The 19,689-nt window shown below is 40.8% G+C and overlaps 2 protein-coding genes and 1 long non-coding RNA gene across 4 annotated transcripts; 1 reads left to right on the top strand and 2 right to left on the bottom strand.

Moving 5' to 3' along the window:
- Positions 1-1,178: 1,178 nt before the first annotated feature.
- Positions 1,179-6,000, bottom strand: LOC103711760. Its single transcript, XM_008798028.4, has 4 exons — positions 5,662-6,000; positions 5,432-5,570; positions 1,665-1,750; positions 1,179-1,533 (listed from the first exon to the last, which is right to left on the bottom strand). The coding sequence occupies exons 1-4, from the start codon at positions 5,950-5,952 to the stop codon at positions 1,405-1,407; spliced, it is 645 nt and encodes a 214-aa protein (XP_008796250.2). The 5' UTR covers positions 5,953-6,000; the 3' UTR covers positions 1,179-1,404.
- A 3,879-nt stretch (positions 6,001-9,879) lies between these two features.
- LOC103711761 lies at positions 9,880-14,708 on the bottom strand. Its single transcript, XR_604833.4, has 3 exons — positions 14,697-14,708; positions 13,903-13,905; positions 9,880-9,959 (listed from the first exon to the last, which is right to left on the bottom strand). It is a non-coding gene; the product is annotated as an uncharacterized LOC103711761 (long non-coding RNA).
- On the top strand, positions 14,678-18,936 carry LOC103711762 (cinnamoyl-CoA reductase-like SNL6). Of its 2 annotated transcripts, none has more exons than XM_008798029.4 (5): positions 14,678-15,000; positions 15,108-15,268; positions 16,242-16,430; positions 17,978-18,312; positions 18,404-18,936. In XM_008798029.4, exons 1-5 carry the CDS (start codon positions 14,868-14,870, stop codon positions 18,495-18,497), a joined length of 912 nt encoding a protein of 303 aa, XP_008796251.1. In that variant the 5' UTR covers positions 14,678-14,867; the 3' UTR covers positions 18,498-18,936. The 2 variants fall into 2 exon arrangements, with proteins under 2 accessions (XP_008796251.1, XP_026662261.1); XM_026806460.2 differs by having other exon boundaries at positions 14,907-15,000; positions 15,082-15,268.
- The last annotated feature ends 753 nt before the right edge of the window (positions 18,937-19,689 follow it).

Consider the following 19,689-nt stretch of genomic DNA (forward strand, 5'->3'; position numbering starts at 1 on the left):
TTTAGACTTTTTGCATTTTGCTATTTTATTCCATATTTTTCTGAAACTGTATTCTGGGGCTTTTTATAGGTGTACTTCACTAATATAAGTTTATATTTATATGGTTTCTTATTTAAGTTAATTTTATTAATTTTTTGTATTTTTTTTATAAATGATCCATTTTTTGTGAAAGCAAACAAGAGCTTACCACGACAGCACTTGAACAAAACTGGTCAGTAGTTTGAACCACTACAAAGGACTAACCTCAGAAGCTGCAAAATGGTAATGACTAGAAGACTTGAGTAATGCAATCGCGCGTATCGAACCAAACAACTAATGCCGGAATCTACAAAATGGTTATTAACTTCCAGGTAAAGCAAATCAATTATTGACTTACACAGGCTGAAAATTCTTATCCTTCGAATAAAAAAAAAAATCCATGATCATTTCTACGTCTAACTTTAGCTTGGATGTCCAGCATTGAAGATCAACATATTGCCCCTGTGTAGGTATTTGGCAATCATATTTCACAGGATCTAGCTTCATCCTAAGGTATCAACATAATAAACAAGTGTAGCACCCAACGAAAAGATAAGCAAGACAAAGCACCTTTGCCATCCTTTACTTTTTTCAAGTTGTCTGCCTGCGGATGCATTTTACTGTTTGTCTTGTATGGGATAAAAGCCAAGATCGATTCTATTCACTAACAGTAATCAGATGCCAAACTAATCTCTTAGGAACATGGGATAAAAGCAAATTTTTATTAACATATTCTGTACATTACCAATAAAGTTCTACTTTTATCTGCATCAGACTAATAAAAAGGCACCATGATGCACGACATCATATTCAGCAAGTAACATCATCTAAATGGATTTTAGATTCTGTGGATGACCTCTGCATTGGATATGGTAACAATTTAAATAAGTATTCTACCATTGTTTCTTAAAAGCAATAACCCCCCTCCACAATGTTATCCTGTTCATTGTTTCTTATCCTCTAACAGCCAGCAATAAAACCACTCGATGGAATTTCCGTAAAAGAGAGAGCTGAAACCCATGGGAATTTTACACACTTCATGAGCATCCATTACTTATGTTGTAAAAGACATCACAGGAGAACAATCTCAGATTCTCAGATGATTAAGCTTACGTTTCACTTAGCATGAACAAAGTATAAGCAATTTTGTGAGGGGCAAATTCAACTTATGATAATCAAAGAACTGCTGGAGCTTGATATTTTTTGGTTGAAAAGGTTTTCTTTTTGTATCATACATTATGTAATTCTCAACTACAGCAGACATCAAAAACAACGGTTTGAGGATCTCTCCTTAAAATATACAAGAAAACAATCTAACAATTTGACAAGCGTATGTAAGAAAACAAGAACAGCCACCAGATTCCCCGTTTCAGTGCAACCACAGGACTACAGATGTTTTTTCAGATTAGATGCTGACCTGGAAGAGACCATTTCTTGATTTGAAGTTCTAATTATAAAGAGAACTGTTTCAAGTAGCATACCACAGACCAATCCAAAGATGCCTCCAGCAGTATTCTGCAAAGTTTGTCAGTACTGCCATGGTTAGACGTCTGCCGCAAAATGTGCATTTCCTTTGAAAACCTTTGACAAGCTATTATTACAGTGGAACAGTACGGTTTAAATAATGAAGTGCTCTCAGTAGTTACCATCACAGAACTATGATTGAACAGGGCTCTGAAAGCAGCAAATCCAACCAAATACCCCGTAAACATTATCAGCACAACATGCAGACCTGTCAAAGAAAAAGGTTGCTTGCCTTTAATGCTTAATATATCAATCTGGGTAATGACTGAAACAAGAAGTATGCACCAAGATAAACTTATCTGACAAAGGCTAATCAAATTCCATATCTTAGCAAATTGGTCTGTCAGGCTGTGAATATCATCCTTCGTAAAACTCAAATCGGTTTCTTTGGAACCAATCATGTTTTTTTACTTGCAACCGGTTCAGGTCAGACTGGATTCAATTTAGGGCCATAGTTGAGCACAGTTTGAATTTTATAGGTCACATAGTGCATATAAAATTGTATTTTGATTTAGTGAATCAAGTCTAGTTGGTGAGGTCAGTTTTATAAGACTAATAAGGTACAGCTATAGGATACGTACAGACATGGTGATATATGAGACTGGTATCTAGAAAACCACATGCACCTATGGCCCAGCTGTGTGAACCTTATCTCACAATTCACTCATATAAAGCCATGTTAAAGTTCTACAGATCCTCTTAACATTTTCAAATAACTTCTTGTATTTGAAGAACAGGTTAACATGCTCGAGACCAGGATTACTTTGATAGATACCAATCACTTACCACTGGCTATAAAGTGTGACAATATTTTATAATCAGGGCTGGGGATTTTTGTAAAATCCGGATAATTAGTGAGAAGAAATAATCTAGACTCCCGCCAATAACCATAAATGGAACCAACAATGGTTTAATACGTCAGTCTGTGGTCATCTTTACGAAATCTTGACCATATGTTTGCCAAGAATTAATTTAGACTCCCATTGCTAGCCAAAGAGAAAACTGACAAACCCTGGTCCCTTAATGCCTCCATTTGAAATCTTTTATGAATCTTCACTATATGTTCGACAATTTTTTATAGTCTGGCATTTAGGCTACAATTTCAGTTCAGTTCAAGTTTGATCTTTGTTTTTTTAATCCTGATAACAATGAATCGTAGGAAGAATCCATCACGACTCTGAACAACCCTAGATAGAACAAACCCACCCTAGACACATCTCTGTAAGGTCATGTGTAAGCAGAAGAGGACAGAATCTGAGTTACACAATGCTGAAAAACTTCAAAATAGTCGTAGTCTTTGCACTGTGTTGTTATGGGCAGTTGCCTCCAGATATTTAAGCAATCACCACCACGACCACCATTATATGCACTCATATAAAGTTTTTCTCTTGTAAGACATTTATACATGATACATGCGAATAAGAGGAGTAAGATGCATCAAATTAGACACCAAAATATTAAAAAAAATGTACAAAAAGAAATAACTTAAAGATCCCGAAATATCTTTCATCCAAACTGAAACACAAGAGTCTTTTGAGGTTTCTGCAACCTAGAGGATGCTGGAGAAATTATTCCCTGGAAATCATGTTGCATTTCTAAGGGCCAACTTCAAGCGAATAGTTGCCTTACAGGATTATATTCGAATTCCACGGATGTGACAAGAGGGGAGAGCTCATATTGTGAATTTAGAACTCCATCTTCAGGTCCTTCGTACTAGAAATTGTAATGTCAATTAGTCACTCAAAAAGCTCCTTAATGAGAATTGGAACGAAATAGAATCTTAGTTGCCGAAATTAGGAATAGTGCAGGAAGCGGGTCTCTCATAAAAATTGAAAAAATAAGGAAACACTAAGGAAGCGGGGTGCAACCACAAGTTTCCAAAACTGGTGCACCACCCTGAACAAAGTTTCTGGCCACTAACAATAGGATAAATGATAAATCAATTGAGGGTAACAAAGTGGTAATGCATCTGAGATTTCCTCTTAGACATAATAAACTGATATACATGACCAGGTTTGCTTGCTGAGAGATCTGAAAGGAAGTTGATTAAGTGGAGAGAGGTCAAGCTTTGGGCAAAACAAAACTGACTAAAGAGGCACTTTTTCGAATGCACAAATGTATTCTATATCTGATCAAAATATCCAGGATTGGTATAGTACTGAAAGAGAGGATAAGAAATAAAAGAACTATTACAAATACAGGTATAGTGAAGGCATTAGTCTTTAATTCTGGAATTTCACATATATTATTTTCTTAAACAAATGGCTATGGAGTAGGACGAGGCACTTAGCTCAAGTTGACCGGAACTGGAATGTTATGGAAGACCATTAAAATGGGACATTATATTATATATATATATATATATATATCTCATGTTTATAAGGGCTTTTTCAAGGTTGAAAATATGTTCTCTTTGTGTATAGTTCATAAAGTTAGAGGGCAACAAAAGTGCTCTTGTGAGCACATGTAATGCCCTAACATTCCCCTCATATATCAATATCCTTAGTTTTGTGGAATAGAGATGTTAAAGTGACTAAATCGGGAATATATTGGCAACAATAAAAATCGTTTTAGCACACCTATTGTCGGCGTAATGAGGGATAAATGCTTTAACTCAAGAGACACTAAAAAGAAATTTAGATTGGCAAGCTTGTTCATTTGTCAATAAAATTTTTTTTCAATATTTTACTTTCTTGTGTAATAGAGGAAACTTGGAATAGTTGCAGTTCAGCTTGGCCACAGACTTGAGAATGATGGTTCATTGAGGTTAGCTTGGCTTCTTTTTTTTTTCCATTTTCAAGATATAGAGATTTAAGTGGGTATGGATAACTTAACTTGTATGAAAGTTCAACATATGATTAAAGCTGGCATCTAGAATTTACAAGGCAGATGGGGACTATGTTTCATTTATTTTTTTGTCTCAGAGATAAATATGGTTCCCTATGAACAGTGCCTTTTCCCTTTTCTAAGGTTAAAGGAACTTCCAGAGCTGCTCTCTACCTGCATAAGCTAAAGCTGCAAGTTCCCAGCTTATAGATTTACATTATAGGGCTTCTTCCCGGTCCTTCTTTAACAGAACACCAAAAAGAAGAAAAACTAAGCTTCATGGAAGGGTCTTCTCTTCCTCCAAGTTGCTCTGTCCTAGAACTAATTCAAAGGGACAACATCAAATCAGGAACCAACAACTAAAGTATCAAACTTTGCTGGATCATTATTGCTTAAGTTCAAGGAATCCACTAATATCCTAATGAGGTTGATAATATCAGTCTGGTGTTTCAATGTGCTTATGCATGAAGGTTCTAAAATAAAGCTTGTGGCATCTGGGTTCCATCCCAAGTCATTTTCAGATGGAATCCCATAAAACAAAATGTTTGGCCAATCTTCGACCAATCATCAAAAATATGGGTCACATGGTCTCAGGTATATCTGAAAGGGGGCAAAGGATTACATCGTTGTGAAATGATGATAATTGAATTATGATGAACAAATATAAATCCACACTACTCTAAACTCGGGAAGAGAATTTAATAGGACACATAATCTAGTAGACCAGATCTATACTCGGTAAGAGGAGTTCTGTGGTTAATTGGACATCTACAGTAACCTTTTCTTTTTTTTGGCTACGTTCATGCGAAAGTCTAAACCTTGGTGCTTTGCATCCTTCATATGGTATGCCTTCCTATAAGTCACTCGCATTTCTTCGAAACAGGAGGCCTTGGGGTTTCATGTTTTATGCAAAGGAGTTTCGTTTAGGGTTGAGGCTTAACTCCCACTTCCGATTGTGTAGCATTTTAATCTGATTTCTTAAGTCTCCAAACATTTTCAAGAAACCACACACAGCTACTATCTCTATTTCAAGACAACAGAAGAACAAAGAAGAGATCTTTACCAAAACCTATTTGATCTTTGTAAGAAGAGAAGGGCTCCACGGTCTTCTTCTTCGGCGCGATGTCCTTCACAAGCTCCTCGTACTCTCTCCTCTCTGCCAGTTCCGCAAGCTTTCTCAGTCTCGCCTTCAACTCCTCGCTCTACCAATCCCATCCAAACACCAAAACCTAACCCTAAAAAAGTTTCCGAGAAAAAAAATGAAAAATTGATGCTCTCGAGTGGGGTTCGCACCTTTTCCCGGCGTTTGGGTCGGGAGAAGACGAATTCAACGCCGGCGAAGAGACGGCGGAGGGCGGGACGGCCGTCCGGGGGGAGGGCGGACCAGATGCTCCTGAGGGATCTATAAGGGACCGAGCTCCGGGAGGAGAGAGACGAAGCCAGTTCCCGTAGCTCGTCGGTGAGGTGCTGCCGGTCCTCCGCAGCGGACAGGAGAAAGGATCGGACGGTCTCGTTGTTCGCCATGACTAGCCCGGTACCGCCGTCGCCGGCGGGGCCGCCAGAGTGCGGTGGCTCCTCGGGCATCGGATTCGGCTTTTGAAGCTATCGGGTAAAGGCCAAATCTACATATGGAGAAGCCTGGGAAGATTAACTTATCGTTTAGATGCCGTGTCATGCGTCGGATGGACTTGGAAAGTACCACGTCCACGTGGAACGGCTTATGTTGAGCCATGGCGAATTTGGGTTCGGACCGCCTTAAAGGTAGCAGGCAAGGCTTAAGGTGCCCCTTGTGCGCGAACATATCCTACATCGCTCCTCCTCCTCCTCCTCCTCCTCCTCCTTCCCGCTAAGGCGGGCATTTTACGCAGTTCTAATATCAATATGTTAGAAAATAAGATATCTTTAAAAGCTCTAGGGATTTCAGCAAAAAAAAAAACAAAAGCTCCAAAAAAAAAAAAAAAAAAAAGGCTCTAGGGACGCATGCCTAAAAAAATCCGCCGGAATGATCAGCCACATAAAAGGTCAATTCAATCTGCAATTTTTATTCACCGCTCGATAAACATACCTCGCCCTAAAGTAGATGCAATCTCTCGCCAAGTGCTAGATGTCCTAAATTAGGGATGTGACCCTATCTTCCTAGCTTGACCATGAATCCAACTAATCACCATCGTTGAGTCACCCTCCAGCAAAATAGCATCGACCCTCAATTTGTGTCGCACATGGTTCCTACGAGACCCTCAGCTCCGCACCAAGTACTGAGCAGGTGTAGATCTGGCATCCATCCGTCGCATTCGATTTGTAATCCGGACATCTAATAATAAAGTTCGCTCCTCTCCTCCTGCTACTATCCAACACACATCTGTCAAGGTTCATCTTGAGAAAACTCGGAAGTGGAGGCTCCCAGATGATGAACATCGTTCAAGACGCTACACAAGCAAGGGTAAAGTCCCAAGTGCCCCGAGCTATCAAGAGTTCTCATAAGGGTTGAGGTAGATGATCTGTGCAGCCTGCACTCGAGCCCTCTCCAAAACTATACTCGAAGACTAGCCACTCTCCCAAAAATCTAAATGTTCCTAGTAAGACAAATATGGTATACAACATAAACCGCAAAAACACCTCCCGACCTAAGGTGAGGCCTACTCAATCGGCTCCTCAAAAACTAAAGGAAGAAGTCCCCAGGATCATCGAATAGAGCACCTCCAAAGGGATATCTGTCGGACTCCAGATTCACACTGCTCTCTCGCACTAAAAGAGGGCACAACCGTTGGGTGGACTCCCAGCCTCCAGACCCAGGCACAGTCATGACTCTGAGTTTGCCCTCCCCTGAAAAAGCCATAGAGATCCCTAGCTCTGACTCTCAAACTGCAAGGGGATGTCCAAACTCGCACATTCGAAACACTGCATTCCGAAACAACTACAGAGTGCATCCTCTCCGCTAGGTGCTCCCGAACAAGTGACCGACCTGGTAGTTGTCCCAACTCCTCTCCCCGAGTATAAGGAGATCGCATGATCGCATACCTACATGTTGTCCCGCTAGGTGCTCCCGAACAAGTGACCGACCTGGTATTTTATATTTTCTTACAAACCAGCATGGATGTCCCACCATGTCTAGCCATCGACGCTTTTCTCTTTTACAAGCACTTTTGCGGACAATATTAATGAACATTTGATCTTTAAAATTAGGAAAAAATATATATTTTCGTACAATGAAATTTTAAAATACTAGCAGTCGAGTCAATGAAATGTAGCCAATCGTAATTTATTTAAAAAATTAAAAAATCATGCGAAATCAAAAAGTCGGACATATGGAGCTCAACACCATTTGCCCTTTGGCATCATGTGATTGCATATGATTTTTAAATTTACTAATATGACAAATTAAAGATTAAAATATCCAGTAAATCATTTTTTTTAAAAAAAATCTAGATTCGGATCTGCCACTAATTCAACTCCTAATTATATTCTACATCTAGTGTACCGAATCAGCAGTAAACCATGCCAACGATACAAAGCCACAACCAGCGCCCTCAGCCAGCACCCTCAGCAACGCCCCCTTTGACCTCACCGAACTTCGACACGACTGCGACCTCCCTCGCCGTCCACTATATCTCCCTCCCCCTCAACCCCTCTCCCTCAACTTCCATCACGAACGCTCCCATCGCCATGTGCCCTAGAATCTAGATTTGCGGAACCCGATCCCTCACCACCGGTCTGACTCCCTCTCCCGCGACCTCCTCCGGTGCCTAATATGCTGCCGGCGCAGTGTTTCAGGGGGCTTCTTGAGGGCGTCGGCAGTGTTTCAGAGGGCAGCGTCGAAATGGTGACAAAAGCTTGCCAGCAGACGAAGATGGCGCAAGGGTGGTCCGTGGTCGGAGGAGGTGATGAAGAACATACATGAGAGAGCTGGAAGTGAGCTCCCTCGGCTCCACGACCCCTCCACCTTCTTTCCCCAGCTCTAAGAACCCTCCGCCTTCTTCCCCCAGCTCTAAGACCCCTCCGCCTTCTTCCCCCAGCTTCGAGACCCCTCCGCCTTCTTCCCCCGACTCCAAGACCCCTCCGTCTTCTCCTAGCTCCGAGACCCCTCCACCTTCTTTCCCTAGCTTCGAGACCTCTTCGCCTTCTTCCTCCAACTCTGTGACCCCTCTACCATCTCTCCTGGCTCCGCAACCCCTTCGACTTCTCCCTTGGCTCTGCCTTCTCCCTGAATCTACAATTTTTTTAATATTTTGTTTGATTTACTAGATGAAAATACTATTTTACTCCTTAATTTGCCATGTCAGCAAATTTATAATCATACGTGGTCACATGACATTAAAAAGCAGATGTTGAGCCCCATCTATCTGATTTTCTCGTTTCGTTCAATATCACCTTTTGGACCCAATTGTCGTAATCCGTTTATTTTATACATCGGCTGCTCACACTAATCTCGCGTGAGCATAGCCAGCACTATCAAGAGAAAGTAGACAACTCAATGATAAAAGAACATTCGACTCCCGTGTCCAGAGGATCTCACCGATATGCTGGACGGTGTAAGAGACGACCTAGTCAGCTGCCCTGTTCGCCTCCTAGTACACATGCATGCCCTGAAAGGTATCACACTCCCTCACCAACCATCAGATGTCGTCGAGAAGCGGATGCTCTGCTCCCCTCCGCCCTTCTTGTAAAATCCACTCCGCCACCACTGTGGAGTCCCTCTCAAGAATGATGCGCCCGGCCTCTAACCCCTGTCTCACATAGGAGATTCTCTCTCATGCTGCCCGGAGCTCCGCCCCTAACACTGAAACCTTAAAAGAGCGACACCCCCCATCAGCAATCAACCTAGAGTTTTGATCTCTGATCATGAACGCAACTCTAGCTCCATCACCACTACCGAGCAAGCTACCATCAAAGTTTACCTTAAGATGGCCAAAGGAGAGGGGCTCCCAAAAAAAAAGATAGACTTGGGTGCTGTAACAGCAGAGTGGGGGACCCAAATTTTTCTAGATGAAACCGCCGCTTTAGCCTTGGTGACTTCAACAGCCTAATAGATAGCCCTTTCTATAATAGACCTCAGGGGTGCCCTCCTGTTCTCGAAGATCTTGCCGTTTTTGTCCAACTAGATATGATAAGCCAAATAGACGCATGTAATACCCCACCTAATAGTGCTTAGCAACTGCATGGCTACCCTCATGTGCCGTAGAAGGTCTTCAGCTGACTCAACGAACCTCGGTAGTGGAATCGAGGCTCTTCTCCATATCTGTGCGGTCCATGGGCAAACAAGTAGAACATGATTGACAAACTTTACCACATCAGGGCAATCCACACACACTGAGGGAACCCTAACCCCCTCCTAGCCAATATGCTTCTAGTCAGCAAACAATCCCAGACCACCTTCCAGATAAATAAGGCCACTCGGGGGTGAACCTGTATTCTCCAAATTCATCCTACGTCAATCTACTGTAATCCATATTTCGCTGACTCAATTGCTAGCATTCCAAAATTTTATAGTATAAAGGTTGGATTGTTAGTGTGGACGATTTAGAAGATATAATTGGAGGACACGTATAGTTAGGTTCCATTTGTATACTTGGTGGAATTTGGCATATCTTAACCTCGCTCAAGAAAAGCTCCAGAAGATGTTAATCGTAAATAAGAAGATTGTTTACGAAGAAAAACTAATACAAATTCGCATTCAGATACATAAGAATTATATGGGAACCGAAATACTCTTTTATTTTCTTTTGAAAAAAGAAAAATAGAATTATTCGGAGTAATAAGACTATTCCAATTATGATATTCGTGAAGAAAGAATCGCAATAAGCCAAAGAGCGTGTTCCAGGTGGTTTTCTCAACAGGTATTTTCGCGGAGTTCAAGAAAAGGACTTTCAGGGTCACCTACTGATTGATTTCGGGCTGATCCGGGGGCTAGCTCGGCTATTGATAGAGGAAAAAGCGGGAAGGGTTTCCAGGTGGAGCCAATCATCACTTTCTCTTACTCGTTCTATGGAAAGGAAATCCGGGTAGTCGTTTTCAAGCACAACATTCTAATTAATATTATTTATTTAAAAGTTATAAAAATATATTTTTAAGCAATGTCAACAATATATTTCATGTTGCTTCTCGTTTAGAAGAATAGTAGTAGTAAGAAGTTCAAATTTTCTAGCTTCTTCTAAAAGTACATTTTTCTTCTCATAAAAATATTTTTTTGAATAATGTTACTAAATACTTATATAACACTTTTTTTTTTACTTTAAAAAGTATAAATATATTTATAAGTATATATATGTAAAAAAATAATTTATAAAGATATACACAAAAATAGTAAATTTTAAAAAGTTACATATAATAAAAATGGACTCAGACTGGGCGAACTTTAGATCGAGCTTAGGAGCAAGTCGGACTGTTTGGGTCAGGCTCGAGTTTAAAAATAGTGCCTGAGTAAATCTTAAGTTGGGCTCAAGGTGATGCTTGCCTTAGCTTGAGCCCAGCCCGATATCTAAGCCTGATAATATGCCCGCTTTTTTTGGTACATCGACTGCTCATACTAATCTCACATGAGCATAGCTAACTGAATCACTAGAACTACACAGTGGCAAAGGAACATAAGCATGCTCAGTTCAGAAGATCTCTACAGAATGATGAGTAGCAAAAGAGGCGACCCAATTGGCCTATCTCTTCATTCTCTGCCCTCTCCATTCCGTCTCCTCTTCGCTCTCTCTCCTCAACTATTTCCCTCCTAATCCTCCATCACTCACTCGATCTCTCTCCACTCTCCGCTCTCTCTTCTCTCCTCTCTCTCTCCCAATCTCTCTCTTCCCTCTCTCCTCTCTCCCAACCGATCTCTCTCTTCCGTCGCCCACCCAATCTCTCTCTCTCCCTCCGTTCTCACTATCCTCTCTCTTCTCTCTCTCTCCGTCCCTATCTTTCTCCCTTCTCTCCTCTCTCTCCCACCCAATCTCGATCTTTCTCCCGTCTTCGCTCTCTCTCCCTCTCATTCTCTCTCTCTCTCCTGATCTCTCTTCCCTTTCGCCTCTCTTTCCCATCCATTCTCTCCCTCTCCTCTCTCTCCTTCTCTCCCTCCCAATCTCTCTCTTTCCTCTCTTCTTACCCCACGTACTCTCTTCGCCTCTTGAATTGCATGGAGGAGAAGCTTGGGCCTGGTTCCAGACTGGCCCCATCTGAGGGTTGAGCGAGGGTTTGGCCTGGCCTCATGCTTGGGCCGGAATTTTGAAAGAAATCTCGGACTTGACTTTGCTCAAAGCCTGAATTTTTTTCAGACGGGGTCCAAGCTGCATAAAATCCTGATTTGGCTCGGTTGCATTCCAGCTCTAAATCCTTTATGACCTGTTCAACCAACCAACCAACTAACCTTGTTTAAAGCTCATGGAAACTAAAACCAAGAGTCATGGTCTATCGTGGTTCCATGAACCAGCAGTCACCGAAGTTGAAATGAAAAAAAAAAAGAAATAAAAAGCATGAAATACGTATTTTTTATGCGTACTGCTTTAAGGTTGGATTGGTCACCAATTCAGCGGTGGACCTGATCCCATTAAAATTTATACGGTATTTGATTAGCGAACATCATGCACCCACCACGCGGCATCAAACACTTATTGATTGGCATTTAATTCCGAACACAGCTAGCCGTCCGGGGGGGCACGGTGTTGCCTGTGATGGGACGGCCATGCACCGTGTGAGCCCTGGGATTGTGTCTCGATGGGAGGAAGGCTTCCAGGATCCTCCTACTTTCTTAAGATAAATTTCCACGGCGTGACGTATTTTTGGTGTCCCATAATCAGAGAGGAGCTATGGACAGCATGGAAGAGCATTTTCTATTGGAAACCTATTTTAGGTGCGGCGTGTATCAATCTAAAAAGTGATTCGACTACTGTGATTGAGGAAGTCCGTATACGACATTCTGAGTCAGACAAATAATTCTTGCTCTTTGATATTTGACGAATGGTTGGAGAGTCTGGCTCCTTTGAGGCCGCTCATGTTTACCGAAAGACTAACATAGCGGCCGACTATATGACCTGCAGCGCATCACTCAAAGAATTTTTTTTAGATGCATCAGCGGATGTTTACTATTCATTTAGTCAGCATTTCTTGTCTGGTGTAAATGGCGATACTTACATACGTATGAAGAGCTGGTGTACCAAAAAAAAAAAAAAAAAGAAGACTGGAGGGTTCTCGACGTTCATGCAAACCTGAGAGGCTTTTAATGTGCGGGGCCATCGTTACGTTTGATGAGGGCCGATCCGTTTAATGGGCTCTTCCCCCGCTTATTAAAGGCAACCTAACATGAAATGATCCTAAGGTTGAATGCCGACTGCTGCATTACCTCGGAGAATAAGAGTTCTGGCCTAGACTGATAAAGCCGGTGTTCAATTTTTCCATCTCCATTTTTTTATATTTTTATTTAGTATTTTTGTTTGAGGCGTTTGGCCCCTTCTGTATTAAAAAAAAAAAAACCAAAAGAAGAAAATGCCGACGTCGGTGCTGAGCTGGCAAAGCAAAGCATTTATGCTGAAAAATTAAAGCAATGCACCGTAGTGGATTTATGCCTTTCTCCTGGTGGATACGTCTTGGTTTATTAACTCCAGTCCTTCGAAGCATGGAACAAGTCTGAGAACAGAGTCAAGGTGCAAATTATGGACTGGTTTCCCAAGGAGAATGGAATTGGTCTGGATAGTGTCTTATATCATGAAAACTTGGAGCTGCGTTGTAACTTTTCTTAGGCATAGGTTGATGAGGCTCAGCCTCACCGCATAGATTTCCTGGATTAGTTAGAAATAATTTATGAATAAATCACAAAACTTGTGTAAAACTTCAGAACAATTGAATAGATCTTGGATTAATTCATCACGAAGAGTAATTCAAAGAATTGATTCGGTCAAGAGGAAACTACACGCACCAATTCCTTGCTGAGACATGATGGAAAACTGAATGAGGAGTGCATTTAGGATTGTAGCACTCTTTGTGTTTTTTTTTTTTTTTTGAGTCAAATAAGTGACGCTTCTTTTCTTTCGTTGCTTTCTATAATGAAAGGCTATAAGCTAAGCTTATCAATATCATTATTAACTTTTATTCCTCTTGTGCTAGAGTGGTGAATGGATGGATAGTTATTAACTTTTTTTTTTTGTTGGTTCTCTTCTTTCTTTAATTTTTCTCAATATTGGTTGTTGTTGTGAGGTATAAATTAAACTAGTTAAATAGGTCGGGTTGGATCACCTAGTCATTAAACAAGATAGATTCAGATTTCAAATCCTGACCTATTTAATAAATAGATCAAGTTCATATTTGAAATTTTCTGACCCAGTCCGTTTATGACTTGATCCAACTTGATTGCCACCCCTATTGGCATAGGTGTTGATTCATCACGGCCCTACATCAGTTAACAACAAGCCTGCATTCATGCCTTGCCCATATAATTTGTGGCAGCTCAAAAATGCTTTTCTAACAAGTTAGCTTAGCTGCATTCAAAAACACACGTACGCACACATAAAAATTAAAATTTTAACACAGGATCCAAAGGAAAACCACCAGTGCAACCACCAACTAGGCCCACAATATATCTCAAATAAAATATAAAATTCAGGATGCACTAAATTCGCCCAACCAAAAACTTCAACCTTCCAGATATTATCTTGTCAAATAAGTTAATAGCATGACGCTCCATATTCCGTGCCGTGCTGTTTATGAACTCTGGAAAAGAGACACTTAGCCCACCACTCATACACAAGATAAAATAATTAACTTATCAACAATGAGATGAGCTCCTATTTACGAGCACATGTCCCCACCTATTTTCTTATTTAAATTCCAAAATTCTCTCCAAACCAGATATCCAAATACATTCAAATCTAATTATAAATATGAGAATCCTTCTGGATATTTATACAGAATCAAGAAATTCAAATAATATCTTTCGACTAATCATTTGGGTAAAGTACTACGTTGCTATAAATAGTATCAGAGCGGATCCGATTTATAATCTATATAGACTATGAGATATCGTTTTATTGAGGCCGACTACAGACCAATCGTGATGTTTGTGAGTAGATTTAACTAAATTTGAACCCAATAAGGCATCAATGCTAAAAATATAAAATTTTATAAAAAAAATAAAATATATATTATTAAGCTTTTTTTTAATTTCTACTTATAACTTAAGTATTCATATTTACTCGATCCGTGGCTGAAGTGGAATTGAACACATCCGCATGGGTGGCGGGGGTAGCCGATACGCACGCTTTCCTACCAAACCACTCATCAATGTGCCCGCGTCTCTCTACCTCACCGGTGACCGGACAGCTAACAACCACCTCCCCCTACCCGTCTCTTCGCACACCCTTTGAATGCTCTCCCTCCCCATCCCTTTCCCCGCCGCCCCTCCCTCATCCCCTTTTAAATCCCAACACCACCCCTCCTAACCCTCCTCCAACCCCTCACCCTCTTCCTCTTCTCGTTCTACGCCTCTCTCAAGCTCCCAAATTAAGTTTGCAAAAGCTCTTCCAAGAATGGCACCGGAATCTTTCCAGCACGGCTCGAAGGCCGTCTGCGTCATGGACGCGTCGGGCCGCCTCGGCGTGTCGCTCGTCGAGAGGCTCCTGCAGAGAGGATACATCGTCCACGCCGCGACTTGCGATCATGGTTTTTAATTCTCTCCTCGATCCCTTTTCTAATTCTTTCGCTTCGGCTAAAGTCGATTGTTATGGTGAAACTGATCGATGGGCTTTCGATGTTAACTGGCGCTCCAGGGGATGAATTGCTTGGCTCGAAGGTGTTGTCGTGCGATAACAAGCGGCTCAAGGTGTTCCGAACGGACCCCTTCGACTACCAAAGCATCGTCGACGCCATGAAAGGATGCGCCGGCCTCTTCTACACCTTTGAGCCTCCGCAAGATCAATCTAACTATGATGTGAGTGATCCATTAGCTCGTTTAATCTTTACTTTATTGCTTCTTAAGTAGCGCTGCATTAAATTTTTGAGGAGTTCGGACGCTGAGGGAGTAGTCACGAGTTGGGCTTCTAGATGACGCGGCTGTTTTAATGTTTGGGAGGACCTTTTCGTACGTATTCATGTGAGCCATGGCCGGCCTCCAAGCATTCATTGTTACGCCAAACAGCCAAAAGAATCCAGCTCTCTCTTGACACGAAGCATCTAGCTCCATGCCAAGTGTCTCGTGCTGAACTGTTATGAGTACTGGTTTTTGTTCGCAAGGTGAAGCAGCTAATCCTGTTTATGTTATCCAATTGGTGGTTGGGGGGTGGGGGGTGGTTTAAAGAGTGTTACAACCTGGGCAGGATTTATCGGATGGTGATCAAAATCAAATGCCGACAGCTTTTTCATGACTCTTGCAGGCACCTTTAATTTGCTCTTTAACAAAGCGTAGCTTTTGCTAGTCTTGTCCTAAAACACTCGAAGGTCTTCGCTTTATAAATTATCCAACGTACAGTAGTAAATATGCTTTGCTTGGGACCGGAGGAGATCGGTCTTTTAATCATAGGCATCTCTCTAGCCCAAGTGGGGATTGGAAAGGATCCCGATTCTACTTATTTCTGCTTGGTATAAGGAATTAATGTTTTACTGGAAAAGGATGGGGGGAAATCGATGACATCAAAAAAAATGCTTGAGAGGGACAATTCATGAAAGCTGATGGAACACTCAATTATTTAGACATATTATTCAACGTTTCCGCGATTGTATGTTTCACTTTCTTTTTCCAAAGTATTACAGCCCCTTGTTAGCCGATCTCTTTTAATGGTAGTGCCAACTTTTTTTTTTTTTTTGGGTACATTGGCTTCTCATACCAAACGTAGATGAGTACAGCCAAGAAAGTCATACGCCACTTTCAATTAGAAGGAGACTCTAGATTTGTATGTGATATGCAGGAATTCATGGTGGAGGAGGAGGTGAGAGCAGCACACAATGTGTTGGAAGCCTGCGCTCAAACGGAGACCATAGAACGGGTGGTGTTCACATCATCTGTGACTGCAGTTGTATGGAAAGAGAATCGCAAATTAGCTGCAGACTTTGATGAGAGGGATTGGAGCGAGCCTAATTTCTGTCGAAAATTCAAGGTATGATGTCAGTTTACCGATCTTCCATTCTGCCCTTCTAATGTTATTCTAATATCAAAAAGAAAGATAAGGAATCTCTTATTGGTGCAAACTCATGGAAGCCATAATAAGGACTTGGACTTATTAGCAGGTGGTATAGATGGATTGATGAGATTTAAATACTATTCAAACCCAAAGATTTGCACTTCCATTTGTCTTGTTAGTATGTCTGAGGTTAACTCCCATTTGTCTTGTCTCTTATGAAAAATGAGAAGCTTATGTTCAACTTTATATCCAATCTTTTGTAAGAGAGAACAAAAAAGTTTATATAGGCGGCCAGGTTTTGACTTACAGTTTAATATATGAACTAAGCATTCTACAATGATCAATTTCCTTGCTACCTTTCTATGTTAAAATATCTCCTTGCGTAACATAGGTGTTACAAATTAGTTTACCTAAAACCACCAGTAAGGGACTACTAAGGTACTGATGGTTTATGGACTCTTTTTTAGCAGTTTAAATAATGAATTAAATTAATTGGGATCTTCGAGAAGCCTCTTTCCTTAATAACTTATTGGACAAGGAAGGGAAACACCCTCTGTTGTTCAACTAGCAGGTAATATTCCAAAATCTAGGAACGAAAAGTACTCGCTAACCATTGAAACCTCCTAAATTTCTAGAGTGAAATATTAGTTAAATGCAAATGCCTCTATCTCTACTTGAACCTCATATTTGAAGACTGCCCGGCTTCTTGGACAATTGACCTGCTCAATGTTCAAAGTTGGCTCCTGTTTTTTTTTTGTTTGGGACTGGAGAAAGATTCATCAGACCAACTTAAAATATTCTTTACGACCATGACATCTATAGGCGGTTCATAGTCGCCCTCAATGCAAGCACAAAACGACACCAAATGGATATATGAAAAATAAACACCTTCATCTACACACCAATAATTTCTAAAGAATCAGTATTAGCATCCAAAAACTTTTCCTTAGCCCACCATTTTTATAACCCTCTAAACAAGCACCAACTCTAATATTATAAGATTAATTCCTGCTTTCAAGTTAGTGAAGCATGTTATGCTTTCAATAGGCCTGCAAGACCTTTGCTTCGTCCCAATTCTGGAGTCCAGCTTCTCAAAAACTGGTGTGTTGGGCCACACTTGCAAAGCTGTCTCATTATTTATTCATAAATTTTAATGGCTTAAAAATAATTTTAAAAAAAAATCTCAATTTTTAGCTAATAGGAAAGTAGTTTCTTTTATGTTCGTCATGATTTTTTCCAATAAAATATAAAAAATTTATTTTTATAGAATTTTTTTATTTTTCTTATTTGAAAACTTCAAACGGACAAAACTTCGTTCTTTATTTCCTACCATACTTTTCTCTCTTATTTTCGTCCAATATTCCCTATAGAGTATTTCTCTACAGGGATACGTTAGTCCAATTTGAAGGTTTTCAAAAATTTAATTGTAGTTACTAATAGTTTGCTTTAGTAATAAAAAATTTGAATTAATAATTTATATGTGGGACCGCATCACGGTGGCTTTTATGATTTTTTGATGGCAGCTGTGGCACGGGCTGGCGAAGACGCTAGCGGAGAAGACGGCGTGGGCGCTGGCGATGGACCGGGGCGTGGACATGGTGTCGGTCAACGCCGGGCTGATGGTGGGCCCGGACACATCGTTGACCAGCCCCCACCTCAAGGGCGCCCCGGAGATGTACGAGGACGGCGTCCTGGTCACCGTCGACGTCAACTTACTCGCCGACGCCCACATCGCCGTCTTCGAGACCCCCTCCGCCTACGGCCGCTACCTCTGCTTCAACCGCGCCGTCTGTCGCCCCGACGACGCCGTCAAGCTCGCCCAGTTGCTTTCCCCCTCTTCGCCCTGCACTTCCCCGAGGTATTTGCCCCTTTCACTGGTACTTTCGTAACCAAGCACAGAAGGTTGACTATTTTTTGCTAAAACTTATCGTAATTCTATTTGTCTGCAGTGACGAGTTGAGGGTGATCCAGCAGCGGATCCAGAACAAGAAGCTGAACAAGTTGATGGTGGAAGTCGCCGCAGGGAGGCAGGTGGACGGATAGGAGCCGTATACTAGAGTTGGGATCGATTACTAATAGATGGCCATTTAATAATAGATGGAGACATCACGTTAATAGGTTCTTCTGTCACTATTGTTATCGATGGTTAAAGAAAAGGAAGTGTGGTGCAGTATAAGGTTGATTTGATTGGATAAACGGTGCAATATTGGAAATGGCCGAGGAGATGGCTGCCTGTATTTAGTGGCGTGTGAGAAAGGTTGAGCCAAGTGGCTTGTTTCTTTGATTCCTTTTTTTTCAGGAAAAAAAAAAAACATGATTGTTGGTACGAAATGAATCAGAGGCAGGCTTGGACGGAACAAATGAGAATGGCTGGAAATTTTTCCTTTTGTGACTTGTCTTTGTTCGATTAATTTTTACGATTATCATGTATCATATGATTGCGAAATTTAACCAAACTTGACTAGAAACAATTTGCCACTCATTTAATTATTTTGTCCGCAGTTCCAAGAACTCTGTGGTTGTAAGGCTAGCCATCTGAAAAAGACTTTCATTTTGGAGGACCGAAGCCCTAAGAGGAATCAAGCGTGGAGTAGGCTCATAATCGTAAATATGGAAATAGCGGATCCCGACTCGCGGCAGTTTCCTTCATCTGGTCACGAGCATGGTCTAGATGGTCTATTGTGCCCAAATTATGAAAAATTATTTGCAAGTGCTGAAATGGTCAAGATAAAAAAGACTAAGGAAATCATAATGGTCAAATGATTCTTAAGTTGATAAACTTGAGGAGCGTAGAAAAGTATTTAACTCCATATCTACCCGCACAGTATATACAAATTAGCGGCCAGAACCAGCTAGAGGAATAAAAATCATGTAAATATAGACTCTTAAAAAAACACAAAAAATATAGAAAAACAATATTTGATACACACCTTAAAGAACTAGCTTCTTATTTTAGTACTCATCTTAAAAATATATATATATAATGAGCTTCTTATTTTATCATTTTTGTAGTACTCGTTTTAAAGAAGAAATCTAAAAACTATAGGCTCAGTCCCATGATTTAAAAAAACCAAAAAAAAAAAAGATCACTTGCGGTATCTTTTTTTTCCTCATTTTCTAAAACATACTTTTTACCGATATATATGCATGATAAAGTAATACACACCAAGCAAATTGATCATCTAGCAAGTCAATATACATATTTGAGTAGATCGATATATAACTTCTAAAATAT

The sequence above is a fragment of the Phoenix dactylifera genome, chromosome 2, assembly GCF_009389715.1.
Source record: "Phoenix dactylifera cultivar Barhee BC4 chromosome 2, palm_55x_up_171113_PBpolish2nd_filt_p, whole genome shotgun sequence".
Classification (NCBI taxonomy): domain Eukaryota; kingdom Viridiplantae; phylum Streptophyta; class Magnoliopsida; order Arecales; family Arecaceae; genus Phoenix; species Phoenix dactylifera.